Here is a 17,865-nt window from a genome sequence, read left to right on the forward strand (position 1 = left end):
TGTATTTCAACTTAAAGTTTTTTCCTGTATTAACAATATTAGCCGGCTAATTATCAAGAGATGATTAAACGAAATCGCGTTGGCTCCGCAACGTCGGGGGAAATAGATCAATTAGATCAAGTTACAAAGAAAGAGGGATGACGAACCTTTTCTATACTGTTTTTTCAGGCCATGACTCAGGAACGAAGAAGGTACGGCTTTGTTCTCGAACGACAATGCTCGTTGGCGAAACATTATGCGAGTTTTCACGAGGTCGCGTTAGCTGCTCTTCATCCCTCGGTTGATAAGTGGCGCGAGGTAGCTGCTACCAGGGAATATTTACCCCAATCCGTGGAAGATATGTTCGCTTCCAGGCTTAGAGTGAGTGATACTCGGAATATTTTTCCGCTTCTCTTCTTTCGGAGTTTATTAGACAGAATGTATTTTTCTTAGCTACAATTCTACGAATTTATAACGTATATATTTTAACATGTTAACCATCAGACTCTAAATTTTCCTACTTTTTATACTCCAATAAAGCGTTAATAAAAAATTAATCTTTTTCAAATTAAATAATCATGGCATACGAACATCATTCTTCAAAAGAAACACATCGATGTTATTCATGATATTTAATATTCTTTCCTTTCCTTTTTTTTTTTTTTTTTGACTTCGTGTTTTAGCAAGTATCATTCTGGCCGGAGGACGAAGAGAACGGTGGATCCGAATTAACGATGAGCTCGCAATTGAGAAAGACCAGAAGCATGGATAGTTCTTGCTTGGAACTTCGACCTGGGCCGCCATCCGGAAATGTGCCAAGTACCACTTATCAAGGTCCAACCTCGCATCTTTCATCCGCCCTCTCGAGAGCAAGATCGGAGGCCAATCTCCACGCTTCGACATTGTCCCTCGATCCAGGTAAATTCTCCCCCATTTTTACATTACAGAATCTCGAACAGGATTAGCAGAAGGGAAAAACAATCTGATAAAAATTTTTTGAAACGATGAAATTGGAAGGGTGTTCCCTGAATACTCGACATGGGATGTAAATCCGAAAGGATTGAAATTTTAATTCGATCTTGTATATATATATATATACGGAATCACGATAGGCTATGCAGCGAATAGAGAATGCGAAAACGCGACACCGCACGGTCCTTTTTATTTTAACGAATACCAATGGTCGTATCGAGTGGGGTTGAACACGTAACAAACGAGTGCAACACGATCGGGTGGAGAAGTGCTCGTGAAGCAGTTGGAAAGCCGAGAGAGTTCGCTGTATCGAATATCGAATTCCATTTGTCGATCGTTTCACACGGTCGGGAATTTTGCGACTTCGTGGAGGAAAAAAAAAAAAAAAAAAAAAGAAAGAAAGAAAAATTATATTAATCGATATCTGGTATAATAACGAACGAGACGAGAATTGACGATCCCTTTCCATTTAAATTAGGAAAACTAAAATATCTTGATTGATTGAATTGATTTGATCGAAAGTTATTTCTCTTTTCTTTTTTCTTTTTTTCTTTTTCTTCCTTTGTAGTAAACAGATTGTCGAAATTTTTCGTGTTTCTTCGTGGTACTCTTTTCACAAGCTCGAGCCAAGCGCATGAATCAGCTGGCAATGATGCGATTGCAAAAATAGACTGCATAATGAGTAGAAAAGAAAAAAAGAGATTCGGATAGAAATATTCGAATAAGCATTTTTGTTTCGACCGTGATGGTTTTTGGCCAACGGCCATTCTCTCGGTCGCCAGAAGAATGGAACGTTGTAAAATAACGCGGAACACAACTTATAGCCATAGTTTTTTATCGATTTTATATATTTTACACACCAAAAACCGTAACGTAAAACTACCACAAACAAATTCGCAAATTTACATCCCCTGCGAGTGAAGAGAAAAAAAAAAAATTTATCAGCATCAATAAGGACAAGGAATGAAAAGATACAATCTTACGAACGAATTATTAGTTACGTAGACAATAGACGAAATTTCTTTTTCCTACATACCCCATACCCGACGACCACTGAATATTCACATACCTGATTTTTACGTATCTTCACTTTTTTTACATTCGTTCTTTATCACAAACGCTTCCTCAAGAAGATCCTCAAATATGTATATATAAAACGCAAGCAGGAGGAGCGAGGAAGAAGTCGAAAACTCCTATCCCATCCCAAAGGACTGAAATCCTTTTCCACTCCAAGATCCCAAACACACCCCTCACGCCACGCGCAAATTACGAAATGAGCCGGGTTAATCGTCCCTCCTCCCCCCCTCCCCCTTCTCCTTCCCCCTCCCCTCTTATTATTTTCGCAGAGGTACCGGAAACTCCGCCAAGGCCGAGGTCCATGGCGCCCCCGGCATCACGCAACAGCGGAAGCGGAGGCGGTGGAGGAAGCGGCACGGGGGTGAGCTCCGGCGGATGGGGCGACGCACCCCTCGCGAGGGCACTCTTCGCCTATTTGAGCTCGGGGGAAAATCAGCTGAGTTTCCTCGAGGGCGATCTCATCGCGTTGATGGGTGAGTGGTGGGTGGGTGGTGGATGATGTCTGGACCAAGGATTTCGAGACACAGGGATTATTATTATTCGGCCATGACCGCAACGCGATTATAGTATAACTGCCACGGGATTCGTATACGCACGATAAATTGTAATTACGGTGAACAATGTTAAGATAGAATTGAAATCTCGATCGAGAAATATTTCCGGGTGTTCGTTGGACTTTGAGAAATTTCAAAATTTGAAAATTTTCGGGGTAGCGTGTGTGTGTGTGTGTGTGTGGATATTGTGAGTGAGTTTTTTATTTTTATTTTCGTTAGTTTAGTTTGGATATTTTCTGTTGTTTGGAGGGATTAATCAGAAATTGCAACGACGAAGAATAATTTAGATCTATTATTTTCCAATTTTTTTCATTTGAATCAGTGAAGAATTGAATCTATGGTACGTCTGTTGCAATCTTTCCTGTATGCCCGCAAAAAATATTTCGAAACAAATGACGAAACTTCTTTTGATTGGCTAATGTAGTTTACACATACGTATATCGCTCTCCTCAGAAATCGAAACGAAGCAGCTTGATCAAAATATCATGTAGATTATTTTAGCTATACAAAAGATAAGATAGTAGTAGACAAATATCATCCCTTCGAAATTACCGACCCCTTATCGAACCGTCTTTGACCATAAACGATTATTTCTATTTCACAAAACTATCTTATTAGGAGACCGTCAGAAAGGGTGGCAATTTGGGGAGAATCTCCGCACACAGAGTTCCGGATGGTTCCCACTGGCGTACACAGAAATTATTATCGACGATAGTCTAGGGTAAGTTAACAGAGGGGGTAGGAAAGACTCCTGGTTTTGGTTCAAGCTGAACGATATCACAACAGATCTTGTTACGATGCTCGTTGGCTAACAATTGCATGGGTCGAATGCAATTACGCTAATCTAGAACGATAACGGGGAGAGGAGAGGGGAGGAAGGGAAAGGGGAGGGGGGAGGGGGGCAGCAATGGGTGATATCGATACTAGCTATTCCCATTAAACGTATATTTGTCTTGGTGTTATTGTTGCATATACTAAATCCCCTTATTCCGACACTCGATTTACGATATGGAAATTTTGTCACAAAAGCTTTTAACGTTTGATATATGTATCGGCCGCCTCGGAATTTCGATGGCATAAAAATGTTAATCCCGGTTCTTAATCTTTCGAACGATCCTCTCGAATTGGCAATTATGCATAAACGTGAATTTTTATTCGTTCCTCTCCTTTCTCTTAATTTCGTTTGTCGTCTGTCTAAGAAAATGTCAAACAGTTTGAATATTTATTTAAAAACCAGTTTTGTTAATGTACTTGTTAAATATAGTTTGCAAGAAATATTATTATGAGGAAGTTTCTCGGGCTATGAGAAATTGTAATGAATATATAATTTTATTTCTTGTTTAAAATGATAAAAGAATTGATATAATTCAACAATTAACATCAAAATATTAACAACATGTTACGATCTTGAAATAGAAATACCAAGATGTCGTAAATAAAAATTACATTTGTAATCGTATAATATAAACACGATTGCAAAAATATTTCTTCACTTTTGGAAAAATAAAGTCATTCTTTTATAAAATAATACACCTTTAATTAAATAAGAATTAGATAAATCTTACAAATTTGTTTGAAATTCCAATTAAAATGGATAGAAAGAAAATTTAAACGAAAGGAAAAACAAAAAAATAAAAAGAGAAGAAAAATTGAAATGACAAAATCAATAATATTTCCTACGTACGTATTTTCCCCTCCCCCTGTCACAGAGATACATTTTATGATTACCAATATTCCGCAACAGAGAATGCATCTCTGACAAATGACGCTTCCCCTTCCCTCCGCCCCTTGACATTTTCAACGATTCGGATTTAGCCACAATCGTTAGCATTATCGCTAAAATCGAATGTGTACGATAATATGTGAAGATCGCCGAGTCACGGAACAAACAATGGTCGCGCATCGGAGCCACAGGCGGTTCCACCCTGTAAGCCTCCACCCTCCCGCCCACCAGTGACACCGAGCATCGATGAAGTGTCGAGTGGATTCCATGGGGTGGGAAACAACAACGTCAACAACAGTAACAACAATAACAGCAGTACAGGCACACCCACTAATGTGCCGAACAGCAACAGTTCTCACAATTTGGCGACACCTACTGCACGTCAAACGAAACCGGTGAGAATGATTTTTCGCTCGAATATAGATATCGTTGAATTCATTTCGGAGAAATTACCATTGCGTCACGCTTTTTCCCCCAATAAATTCCTTCATTTGCCACGATATGACATTTTGATGAATTATTACGTATTACCTTGTTATTTATAAAAGATGTGTACCAGAAATGTAATCATTCTTGTTTTGAGTGTAAAAATTTTGTTTAAAAAATCTAAAATCTGGAGGAAAAGATATTTAGTAGAGATTAAATAGAGAATTGAAATTCCATTGGAGAGAAGAAAAGAGAATTTTTAACAACGAAAAGTCTAAATGAAATCTGAAATAGATCCACGAGATATTTGACATTAAGAAACGAATAAAAATTCCTTTAAACGTTTCAAAGGATTTAAGAACGTTCAAATAAAAAAAAAAAACATCTTCAAAAGATGCAGAAAGAACTTGAACAGAGATTCAATAACCTTAAACGCATTCTGAGATACATCCTCAGGAACCGATATCTCTTCCTTCGACCAGCGTCTTTCCAAAAAAAAAAAAAAAGAAAGAAAGAAGGAAACGTAAATCTCATAAACTTGCTTCTTTCCTCCGCACAGATCCGTCCATCGGGCACATTGCCCACTGTTTTGGCCGGTGGCCGAAGGATACAGCCACCTGCTCCACCCGTTCCGCCCCCTCAAGTCGTGACGTCTCTTCACAGCAGTAACGACAGCGGTTTCTCAAACGAGCCACCAGCTCAACCCGACATCGACTACAGCGACGACGAGGCCATGAGGTGAGCGATAACCACGAAAATTTCGTCGAAGAGACACACTTTAGATAACTCTAATTGAACCTCGTCGGAAGTAGTTGATGATTGTTTGGCAAACCTGTGGAAAACGCTTTTGGCTGTCTGATTCGTCGACTTCGAGCTTTGTATTTTATCCCTGCTGCAGCCGTTAATTTCGTTGTCTTGGCTCCTCGGTATTCTCCCTAACGAAGTGTACAGAAATAGATTTGTATCGTAGATAACGTAGCTTCTTCTTTTTTTTTTTTTTCTTTTATCTAACGTCCCCCCACTCCCCCTTTCCATTAAATATTCTTCTTCTCATTTCGTTTCATTTTCGTATGAATATGAAGAATGATACAGGATGTACATATATATACATGTATATATATATATATATATTATGCATGCGTATGTAGAATTCATAGACCCTTTCCTTAGATAATACCTTTCGTGCTCGAATCATTTTCATATAATGTCTTCTTTATTTTTTTCATTCCCGTGAATTAATAACCGTGAACTAATAACAATCGATATAAAGTCTACTCTTCTGTACTTCGAGTTGCAGAAGAATCAATGAGTTTTTAACATTGAATGAAAATGAGCGATGGCAACCAAAAAATTAGATCTTCTTAGATCTGCGATCAGTTTCGCTCATCGTTTCTTTAAAAAAAAAAAAAANAAAAAAAAAAAAAGAAAAAAAGAAAGAAAGAAATAATCGCGATCACACCCAATTATCCAGCATTATCGAACCCGTAGGCTTTATCTCAGAGTCACGATTTTGTTTTCTCTCCTGATTTGTAGATTCCGCATGCGTTATCGTGGTCGATGGAAATAAAATACGGCGTGGTGGTGGCTCATTCACCTCTCCGGGCTCCTGCGATGCCAGCAGCCATATCCCCATCCCCGCATATCGCAATGTCCGCGACCACAAAGCTCGACAGCCGCATAACTAATCCTACCCACGTACTTGGCTCTTGGTTCTTTTTCTCCATACGCTGCACTATTCCTGCTCTCTTCTTTTCTTCTTCTTCTTCTTCTTCATCTTCTTCTTCGTCTCTCGTTCTCTTCTTTCTCTTCTTTCTTCTCTACTCTTCTTCTCTCTTTCACACTTTCTCTCTTTCTCTCTCTCTTTCTCTCTTTCTTTCTCTTTCTTTTTTTTTTTACTCATCCCGAGCCCGCACGAAAACGCAGACAACGAAGAAGAAAGCCGCGTGCCGATAGAATAACGGAGGCGGTGAAGCAACACCAGAAGGAAGACAAGTCGAACGGCAAGGATTGGGAGAACGATTCCTGGAAGACGATACCGAGGGACGAGAAGAGCTGGCACCTTTACAGGACAGCGATGGACATTTGGGCGGAGGCGAATGCGAATCAGAGCAACGAGAACGGGGAGACGAGGTACCACCAGCAGAATCGCCACTACAACAGTCAAGAACGGAAGCGTGACTTCTCGGATCGCGCCACTATGGAGAACGGGCCGGGCAGGAAATCGGGGAAGAAATCTGCGCAGGAGAGGGCGCAAAAGAACGAGTACGATAACCGTGGCCGGGTTAATCCCGGCCACAAGGGCAAGTCTTTGAACAACGAGGAACAATCTAGGAAATCTACGAGGAGGAGCAACGAGCAAACCGAGCAGGAACGTGGCAGAGAGTCGAAGAGGAAGGAGCAAGAGGAGACCGAGGAGGACGAGATAGAGTTGGAGGAGGAGGAGGAGGATACCTACGGTGGGAGGATGGATTATCAGAAGTACGATGGGAAGAAGTATTACGGAGACAGAAGCGAGGGGGCGCAGGAGCGCAACTCTCGTCGAGGTTATCGGCCGGTTGCCCAGGAGGAGGCGAAGTACGAGAACGAGAAGATGATGTCCTCGGTGTCTTCCTCGGGGACGGATGACGAGAGCACAATCACGATTCCAGAGACCGGAAGAAAGGTGGAGCATATCGCGCAGAAACTGGAGCAAACGGCGCAAAAGTACGCTCGCGAGCACAGCCCTCCCAAGTTCATAGAACGAAGGAACGATTACAGAAGTTTAGAGCGCAGGGAGGATAAGCAGCCACCCCCGCCGTACGAGAGGTATAACGATTGCGAGAGGAGTCGTGGTGGGCCGCAGAGGTTCGAGAGGGAGAGGGAGAGGGAGAGATACTTGGAAAAGTCTCCGACCACGGCCCAGAAGACGTCCACTTACGAAAGGGAAAGAACGTTCGAGAAGAATCCCGATAGAAATAGGAACATCGAGCGAGCCTCGAGCCGCCGCTTCGAGAGGCCGAGGCCGCCCTCCGAAGAAGCTCCTGAGAGACCGACCGAGCCCCGCAACGTCTACAGAGAGCGTAGATACTCGGACAAGGAGGAGGCTATCTACGGAGAGACGAGATACGTGAGGGAAAACGTGTCGATGGACAAGGAGCGCGGCTACGAGTCGAATTTCGAGACGAAGCTCGAGAGGACGAAGGTGATCGAGAGGCACGGTTATCAGAATCTTGGTCAGAGCAATCTTCAGAAGTTCCAGAGGAACGGGCAAATCTTGGAGAAGAACGACACGAATAACAATATGCTGAAAGACGACAATAGGAAACCGTTGCTTCCGAGGCAGACGACCGCGGTTGGCCACCTGATACAGACCGGTAGAGCGTTCGACGTCGATTCCAAGAGTCCTAAATTGGTGAAGAGAACGAAATCCTTCTGGAGGTTCAGGAGAGATTCCGACGTTCTCGAAGGGATGGCACTCTGGCAGCACAGGTCTCTGGTCGACATTCCAAAAATGATCAAAAAGGAAGCGAAGGAGGACGTGAACGCCATGGACGACTCGAAGAAGCAGAGCCCTGAGGGTAGCCCGAATTCTCGGCAAAGCTTGGAGAAAAGGAACAGCGACGTGACGATCACCAACGATTCGCATCACGAGGAGCCGAAGCCGGCGGAGAGGATCCACGTGCCCGAGAAATCGGATTACTTCGAGGATTTCCCTACGCCCGCGGAAAGACCAAAGACTGTCGAGCGGTCCGAATATCGAATGCACCAGGACGAGAGATCCTACTTCATGGGCAATGTATCGCGGAAAGCCATAATCGAGAAGGAGAGGAAGCGGAGCCTGGAGGCTAAACGCAACATGATAGTGGCCGAGTTGAAGGAGAACAACGAGGCGAAGAGGAACGAGAGGAGGAAGAAGTACACGGACGACGAGGACGGTTTGACCCAGACGTTGAGCGAGACGGAGGCGTCGGACGAGGAGTCTACGTACAGTTGCATCGTGGTCAAAGATCAAACAGTGGCCGAGAAGACTCTTCTTCCTAGAACTAAACTCCGTAGGGATTCTGACCGAGATAAGAATACTTGTGGACCGTGGTACGACCTTTGGGGAGTGGACGCCTCCGTGAACAAGAAGAAGAAGAAGAAACAGCAATAAATCTATTAAACTCTCTTCTTCGTCCACCGCTTCTTGAATCGGTATCGTTGTTTGAATCCCTCGTGGGCCTCGAACTGGAAGTGTTTTATCACGTCTCCAAGTTTATTAAAAAACGTTATTACGTCGAGTTATTATCACGTACGTACGTCGACGAGACGTGAGATCGTCTTTTGAAAGACGATCGATTTTTGAGACGAGAACGAGCCCGAGGAGGATAAGAGGGGATAGTTACGATACGATTTATAATTTTAAGATTTTGCTCGTTTTTTTATTATTTTTTTTTTTTCTCTTCTTCTTTTGTGTTTGTCATTACGTTCCAGTTTTATTATATCATCTCCACCCTCGTATATCAGATCAATATCACCACGAATGACCGTTTCGCAAGTCTTCCACATAGTGCAGTTCCCATTGCTTTCTTTGATACGTTTAAGCCTATGTTTTGCGAGCATAGTTGTTATTTTATTACTGCTTTCGTCGACGCTTGTTTATGATCGGATATCATTGTGTTGACGTTAAGCATAAAGCGTATCGTAATTTAGAAATTATGCAAGGAATAAGTTTGATCCATATTTTATCAGCCTGTCACAACGATGGAAAGAACAATGTTATGGATGATGATTCAATCGTAACTCTTGTTGGATTCGTCGTAAAATGATTATTTTATTAACGTGTGAATTTTGTGAATTTTTCAATTTTAATTTTCAAATTTCAACCATTAAATTCGATGGTTTCGAATTAATTCTCTAACAATTTTCGATTATCTTTCAAATTAATTAGAAAGTGTCGAATGTTCGATATCATCGGGGATAAATATAATTTAAAAGTTTCACTCAGCTTGATTCGTATTTTTATTCGCGCTTCGGCAATTAATTGAACGAAACACGAGTAGAAAAGTTTTTAGAAATTTAATCGTATGCTTGAATGATCGGAATTAAATCTGTCAGTTACCATAAATCGTTCCTGTCGATGCATAAACGAACGCATAAATAATATTGCGCGCATTTCCGCGACAGGCTTAAAAACGATCGTGTAAACTAGTTTCCGCATTAATAATTATTCGAGTTCGAAACTTTGTGCCCACGTATTCCTTCATTACCCGTGTAAATTAGTTTCTGACCGAAACAATTTGATACTCGATGTCGCAACCTTCATTCGACTGCTGCATATGAATAGACCGTAGATTTTTATGCAAATTTATTCAAATATTTAAACTAATTTGTAGAAAACTGCAGATTATTTTAACAAATATATCTCATAAGCAATACAAATGGTAAATTTTTCAAAGTTTTTTGATAAATCGTATCGTTTATTCGAAAAAAAATTAATTTATATAATAAATTAAATTATATAATAAATTAATTTATAAAATATAATTATATAATAATATATAATATAATTATATAATATAATTGTATAATAAATTAATTTATAAAATATAATTTATATAATGAAACTTTATCTTTTTACGAAACTATTTAAAATTCTTGCAAATTCTTTTTCGATACGTCACGATTATAATCAATATTTTTATTCAGAATATTATTATTATTTATTTATAACATTTAGCCGTTATGCAGATAAAACTGGTGTAAGAGGAAAGATACGTTACATTGATTGATATTTATGTAATATATGTAAAATATATGCGATACAAAAATTTTGCATTTGCATAAAAATCTGCAGTTCGCGCACGAGTGTTCACGAAGAATTCAATTCCATTCCCACGATGTTTCATTTCGATATGTCATGAAGGATACCATGTTCGTTGCTTTAAATTTCTTTTTTTTTTTTTCTTTTTTTTGGGGGGGAGGGAGGGAGGGAGGGGGGAATTTGATATCACTATGCCAGTGGTGTCGTATTTTAATCCAAGCGAATTTTTGTCGCGACTGTAAAAAATCTTCATCAATCGTTTTTGTTTTCGAACGTTTGTGCGTTTGTGTGTATGTTTCGTTTCATTTTTGCGTAGCTCGAAGAATTCGTTTGCGTATCTTCTTTCATAGCACTTGCCATCCGATGAAATTTGAATGTTAAATAGCGCGTTGTTCTCGTGCGAAAAAAAATTTTCATTTTTTTATTTGTGTTTACGCTTCGCATGAAATATCGTGTCAATGTTGGAGAATCGCTGTATGGTGTCCATTGTTGTTCTGTGATACTGTAACGTCAGTTTATTGTAACCAATCTACGGATTTCTGCGGATTTTGCAATTTTTATTTCCAATTTTTGCATGGAATTTTTTACATTTTTTTTTTTCAAGGTAAATTTATAGCTTGCGAAAGATTTTTTTACAAGTACACGTTTTAAGATCAAAGCAGTTCAATCTTTCCTGTTAAAATTTTCGTTTAGTCTCTTATCTTTTCTATCATGCATATAAGTTGTCCGGAAATAAATTGCAGTTTTTATCCAATATTTGAATTACAAATTTTTATTTCAATTTAAAATTTAGTTTTGCATTCTTCTTTTTCCATCTTCGCTTCTTGGTTTAACATTTAGCGAGTGACGCGAGGATTTTCTATTTTAGAACGGTTGACAATCGCGTCATAAAAATGAAAAAAAAAAAAATTACAAAAGACAGAAATTTAAACAATAGAATTTTCGAGCATTCGAATTTCCCTTCACACGCATCCTTGATTTTATTGCACTTTTGGCCATTTTACTATTATTTTTTACATTTTTATTTAAAAATCGAATTATCCAGAATTAAAAATTCTCTTCGATTTTCTTACATTCTTAATTATAAAGTATCATATTTTTATATCTCCTCACAATTAATTAATAATATTTCAAACGAAATATATTAATATATCGCAATTAATTTCTGGGCAACTTGTTTGAAAATTATTTTAAAAATTTCTTACTTTATTGCAAAAAAAAAAAAAAAAGAAAAAGAAGAAGAACTGCTTGGATAATTGTAAATGAGAAAATTTAAAAAAAAAATTCCATCAATTCTTTATACAGATCCACAATTTCGACTGATTAAATCCCCTTTGATGATTCGATTCTTCCAGGACAAACATATTCGCAACGGTAAAGCTACGCAAAACGAAGACGAACGATCGCTCGGCGCCGGCGTTGTCATGAGATAAACTCTTCATCTAGATTACTTTCCTCGCGTGATGTTAGACGATACCGACAAAGGTGGTGCCTCTCTGTCCGAGAGACAACAGTTCCTTTCACGAGAAAGCTTCTGAAACGACTCCGCTTCGGGAGATGTTTCTCCTTTCCTTTTTTTTTCTTTTTTTTTTTTTTTTTTTTTTTTTTTACTTTTTCACGGCGTGAATGTCCGTCCAACGAACACGTCTCACTTTGATCCTCTATGAATATATATTTCTTTTCCAACCAGCGGAGTTGAAGATTTTTCGAGCTAGTGATGACGATGATGAGGCTCTGCCGGGTACGGAATGAAATTTGTTTTATCAATTTTCTTTTTTTTTTTTTTTTTTTTTTTTTTTTTTTGCGAGAATAAAAGAATTCCTTCAGCTCAGCTATAACAAGTTTTAAAAGATTTTAAATCGCGTTTCGATTCATCGAACGAAATGGCACGATCGATGATCGTAGAGATATTAGGGGACCATTTGTACGATCAACAACGATACGTTTTTTATACACGAAGTTTTTAAGATCATTACCTTGCGAGTATTTTTTTATCATAGAGGATTGAAAATTAAAAGGACCTAATAAGGATCATGAAAGTGTCTGTCTTCGTCCAGGTAAGATTAACAAGTTTCTTCTGTACTTTGTCTTTATCGATTGTTTCCGACATTCCTTCTTGTAAGTAATTAATAATTGTAATTTTTGTTGTTTCGATAATTATTTACGTTCTTTTGTAAGACAGGAATACGAACTTTCTTATATATTTGTTCTTATTTTTATCTAGGATTATTATTTCTTTTTCCCCCTGAAATTAACACTTTAACAACTACTATCGCTTTTATACGTGTGATTTATAATTTTTTACATCAACATATTTACATTGCTTGTTCAATTATCGTTCGTCCATGTTTAAACTTAATGTTTTTAATCGCGATTCGAAAAATTTTTTATTTCTATCGAATTGAAAAAGAATTGCATCGTAGGTTAAAATAACGATGCTAATCTATAATAAAAAAGAAAAAAAATTATTAGAAGAAAACTTACAATAAGTATATTAATTCTCAATAGCCAAAGTCTTTCTTAATCTTCTAATAATAAAATTCCAACCTTACTATACATAATAGAACAAACGTTCTCAAGTAACAAGAGAAGTTGATCGAATTTTTAATCTTATATTCACTTTAAAAACTTATCAAAGTATTATTAACTATTGAAATGCAGTTGTCGAAGTGTTAATTCTTCCAATAAAAAAAAAAAAGAAAAAACATTTTTACAATATTCAAAGAAGCGTCCTATCCTCCTTCGCACTTTGTCCTACATTTCCACCCCCATCCCTCGTTTCGTGCATCTCTGTAATCACGTAAATTAGTATATCGCAGTGCCACGTTCCCTCATTCATCTCGTTACCACCAACCTCCCTTCCCTCCACCGACCAGATCCGATCGAAAATCGATTCGAACGCGAACCAACCAAGCAATTCTTTATCTTTATCGAGCCCCCGCGCTTTATTTCCGGCCAAGTTAATCCCCGACGCCGTTTCCTCTCCTTCGACGACTCTGTCGCGCCGTCACGGAATGAAACTTTCATTCTAGACGTCGTAAAGCCGCTTTACGTCCACGGGCGGCCACGGGTTAAGGCTCGTAAAATTTCACTCCTCATTTTTTTCCCTCCACCTCCTCCTCCTCCTCCTTTTCCTCCTCCTCCTCCTCCTCCTCCTGTGTTCGCGCGCGTTTCCCTGTCGCGAAGCTTTTTCTCCACTGTCGCCGACTTCTTCGGCTTGTTCGCCTGTGAAAATAAACCCCTGTGAAAGCGTGGCACTGGTTTTTTTCCCTCCCCATCGCTTCCTCCCCTCCTCTTCCTCCTCGTCGAGATACGTGTTTCGTTCGGGGAGGAAACCCGGCTCTCGAGTTTCGTGACTTTTGTTCCGACTCATCGTTCCGGTTCCACCTAGCGTGCACGTTTTGCACCCCCTCGCCCCCTCCCCCGTTTCCTTCTTAATCTCGCTTCCTTTGCCATCGAATTCGCTCCACTTATTCCAGGGTAATAGGATTCGTTAGATACGAGTATCTCTACACTGCCATGATTTGTTATGGTCATCTTCGATTAACTCTTTCAGTGATTCTTGATATATTTAAATATATTATATTGTGATCGTGGAATGATACGAGAGATATTGAATGAACGATGGTAATTCTTGAAAGCGAAAATATTCTTCTTTGGAAGTGAAAGGTATTTGTTGCAAATGAATTGTGTTGAGAGTAATTGTAACAGTCTTTTGGATTAGCAAATGTATTGTATAAAAAAATGGAAAAGTTTCAATATAGTTTTTTCGTGTTATTTTGTTTATTATAAATGTTACAATTGTATGGCCTATTAAATATTCCAAAATACGTAAGAAGAGACGTAATATCTTTTAAAAATTACTGAAAGGGTTAATATTGAAATAGATTTAGTACAATTTAGGTTTTACCTAAGAGGATGTACATCGCGATAAAAAAACATGAATTTTTAAGCTGAATACGAATATTCATAGTTGTAGGATTTCGCTGTGTTATTACAGTCATTTACTTACGTTTATATTTATACGTTCATTTGAATAGGAAATACGTAAGTTTCACACATATATAAATATATATTATCATTATATTATATTTATGAAGAAGAAAATAATACACGATTGTCTCTACAGCTATTCTAACTGCCTATATGAATTTATATTTCTGCATAACAATGATTTCGAGTATTCAAGTTTTTAAAATTGTACTCTAGATTTTCCTATACAATATTTTGTATCTTCAAATTGTTAACCCTTTTAATATTTATATATTGATTCACTTACACGATGTTGAATTGTAAATATAAACCGTTCTTGGGTTAAACAAGTTAAACTTGCAACAAAATATCGTCGATTCGCAAGAACAATGACATAATTGGAAATTTTTTTTTTTTATATATATTCAGATTTCAGAAATATATTCTATTTCTTTCGATAATAAAAATTTGAAGAACGTGCCATTTTTGGTAATTTGACGATAATTTTATCTCCTTGTATCAGATTTCTTTGTGAAATTGAAATATTGGATCGTAAAGGAAATAGGTTCGATAATCGATGCAGTTATTTTATTTTATTCGACAGCGCTGGAATAAGACTATTTGTTAGAAGAACCTTTTCCGAGTAATGAAACGTCAGATTGGACAAATATCCGCACTCTTAGTTGGATACTAAACTTCGAAATTTGTGTTTCGATAAGGAACAAGCAACAAATTTTAGATGGAAGGTTCGACTCTATTTGCCCTATAAACCGGAATAGCCTCACTATCGTGCTCACCTATATTCAGTATCACTAAACTGCAATACTCTTCTTTCAGAAACCTGAACCTTTTACCAACCAAAAACAGCAAGGATTCTATTTTTAAAATTTAGAAACTAAATAAAGATCAAAATGAACGTTCGATTGAAGATTCGATTCCAAATTTACAAGATGAAAATTCAATTCTTTCGGCCAAATGAGAATTATAGTAAGAAAATTAATTTTCTTTCGCAATTCTGTCATTGTTCTCCGCTTTTTTTACACGATTATCCAGAAACAGACACGTTTCACAAAAAAATATATAAATTTCGAACCAGCTCAGAGCACGAAGGAAAAATAAAGAGATAAAAAGAAGGAACTATCAGACGTGGGTGCACACACGAAAGACACGAAAAGTCGTGAACACCAGGGGTCGAAAGATCGCCCCGTATCGATAGAGAACTTTTATTGCGAATTTTATCGCGTGCACTGCCGCAGACATTCCGATGTTTTTCCATTCCCGAAACATTTCCACGGAATCGGAAAAGCTGGCGAGTTCGTCAACGAGATACCGAGACACCGATCGTAACGTATCGAAAACAACCCCCTTAACAACGTTTTAAAATTGTCTAACGCTTTCCAGCAATTGGGAACCTAAGTGATAACCACGGTCATTCCTGGCTCGAACACTGTTTCGAATATTGTAATTGTAAATACTGTATCACGAATCCTCGGATATGGATAAAAAAAGGAAGAACAACGTATTATCGTTGCTCCACATCGACACGTATTGTTATCACTCTGTTATCACGTTGAAACAGAGATAAACGAACGAGGGCAGGAATCTCGAGATCTTTGCCCGGATGGAACGACACCCCTTTTCCGTCTGAATATTCGTATTTTTTACTTTTTGTGTCGATGATTAATCTTTGACCGGTGTGGTGATCGTTTTATTACGTAGAGACGGTAAATAGACGCGATGAAATTTATATAGGAAACTTCGAAGGGAAGTTTGATAGAAAAAAAAGAAAAAGAAATGGAAAATCGAAGATGTATGTCGATTTTTCGACGAGTACAAAAGAGAAATCCAAAATAGTTGTATATATTGATAGTAACACACGTATGAGAAGGGGTAGTTGGATGTCTAGAAAACTTTTTTTTCACGCCTTCCATGTATTTTGAAAGAGAACCCATAGATTTTCATATCGTTCATCCTCGAGTGTGTTATGGATTTCGAAATATTCAAAAAAAAAAAAAAAAAAAAAAAAGAAAGAAAAAAGAAGCTAAAAATAATTGACCTATTAGAAATTAGCTAGTTAATATTTTTTGAAAAAAAATTAAAAAAGGAATTCTATAAACGCAAATTTATCGGATCACACCTCGCCGGTTAAGGATTAAAATGCACCCTAAAAATGTAATACTATTCAATTTCTAAATAACAATATATTTTTCACCAAATCATAGTAAAGTTGTTCAGAGTTTTTCGCTCTAGAGTTTTTTATAATCGGGTTGCACGTCATCGATCTCGAGATTCCTGGTGTAAAATTATATTGCTTCCGATGGAAATACGAGTATAAAAAGGAAATTAAAAGGTTTAGGGCAACATTTTTTTGCAATTGCGTTTAGATAAGCGAGCGAACGAGAGTCCAGAGATAAGAGAGAGAGAAAGAGAAAGAGAGAGAGAGAAAGAGAGAAAAATGTTAATATATTATAAATACGCATATACCGGCGAAAATGCCGGGTGGTTAGGGGAAATTTATGGAAACCTGTTCGTTTCAACTTGTGAAAATTATCGTTTGTCTAGTGAGATTTTTCATGGGGAGAAAACGAGACGGGTTCGACCGGCCACTTCCAGTGACATTTTTAGATAGTCTAGGGAAAAAAAATGATGAAATTGTTAATAAGAACCATGTATACATGCATATACGTTATATATATATATATTATTGTTATTATATTAACGTTTTTTGTGCATCTTTGGAGTACGATTATTTATTTTAATTTTACCCTATCATTATTTCAGGCACGATTGCGAAGAGAACATCAGAGAAATTATATATATTATGTATGGATTAATAATATAAAATGTACAGAAGACTTGAGAAATTTTTTTGTGATATATATATATATGGAAGATTTTATTACAGTATTGATTCGCAATTTCGAGATAGATATTTGAAAACAATTTGTTTGAAAAAACGATGTTATACATTTTTAACATTGTTACCCTCAACACGGATATTTCCACTTTATGATTTCACTTCAACAATTAATAACAGTTTCAAAAAACTTGTTACGTTTGTACGATCAAAATTTAATTCCACGTATAGTTACAATCTATCGGTTACACGGATATACCATGTATGTATATTTCTCTTTTATTTAACAATTTTATAACGAAATGATCTTCTTTTGCTTTTCTTTCCTTATCTCGTGTCAACCGAATTGAACAAAACCTACCATCTGTCTTTCCAATCACGAAAAAAAGAAAGCTTATCCTTTGGACGCGATAATCTCACGGATAAGATCTCAGGTAGGTACTTCTATAGTTCAATATCGTATGATTAAGCCTATTAGACGTAATTTATTTTTATGAAAGAATTGAAGTAAAGAATATAAAAT

At 37.7% G+C, this 17,865-nt stretch overlaps 1 protein-coding gene across 1 annotated transcript in view; it reads left to right on the plus strand.

The window, feature by feature from the left end:
• The window catches only part of LOC122710585 (trichohyalin), a 179,949-nt gene extending 169,862 nt beyond the window's left edge, over window positions 1–10,087 (plus strand). Inside the window, exons 8-14 of the mRNA XM_043928514.1 lie at window positions 169–360; window positions 663–897; window positions 2,298–2,501; window positions 3,201–3,303; window positions 4,451–4,700; window positions 5,291–5,469; window positions 6,655–10,087. Coding sequence (XP_043784449.1) covers window positions 169–360; window positions 663–897; window positions 2,298–2,501; window positions 3,201–3,303; window positions 4,451–4,700; window positions 5,291–5,469; window positions 6,655–8,863 — 3,372 coding nt within the window. The 3' untranslated portion in view covers window positions 8,864–10,087. The remainder of the gene's footprint in view (window positions 1–168; window positions 361–662; window positions 898–2,297; window positions 2,502–3,200; window positions 3,304–4,450; window positions 4,701–5,290; window positions 5,470–6,654) is intronic.
• The last annotated feature ends 7,778 nt before the right edge of the window (window positions 10,088–17,865 follow it).

This window comes from Apis laboriosa, unplaced genomic scaffold, assembly GCF_014066325.1.
Source record: "Apis laboriosa isolate Shangri-la unplaced genomic scaffold, ASM1406632v1 scaffold108_cov151, whole genome shotgun sequence".
NCBI classification, from domain to species: domain Eukaryota; kingdom Metazoa; phylum Arthropoda; class Insecta; order Hymenoptera; family Apidae; genus Apis; species Apis laboriosa.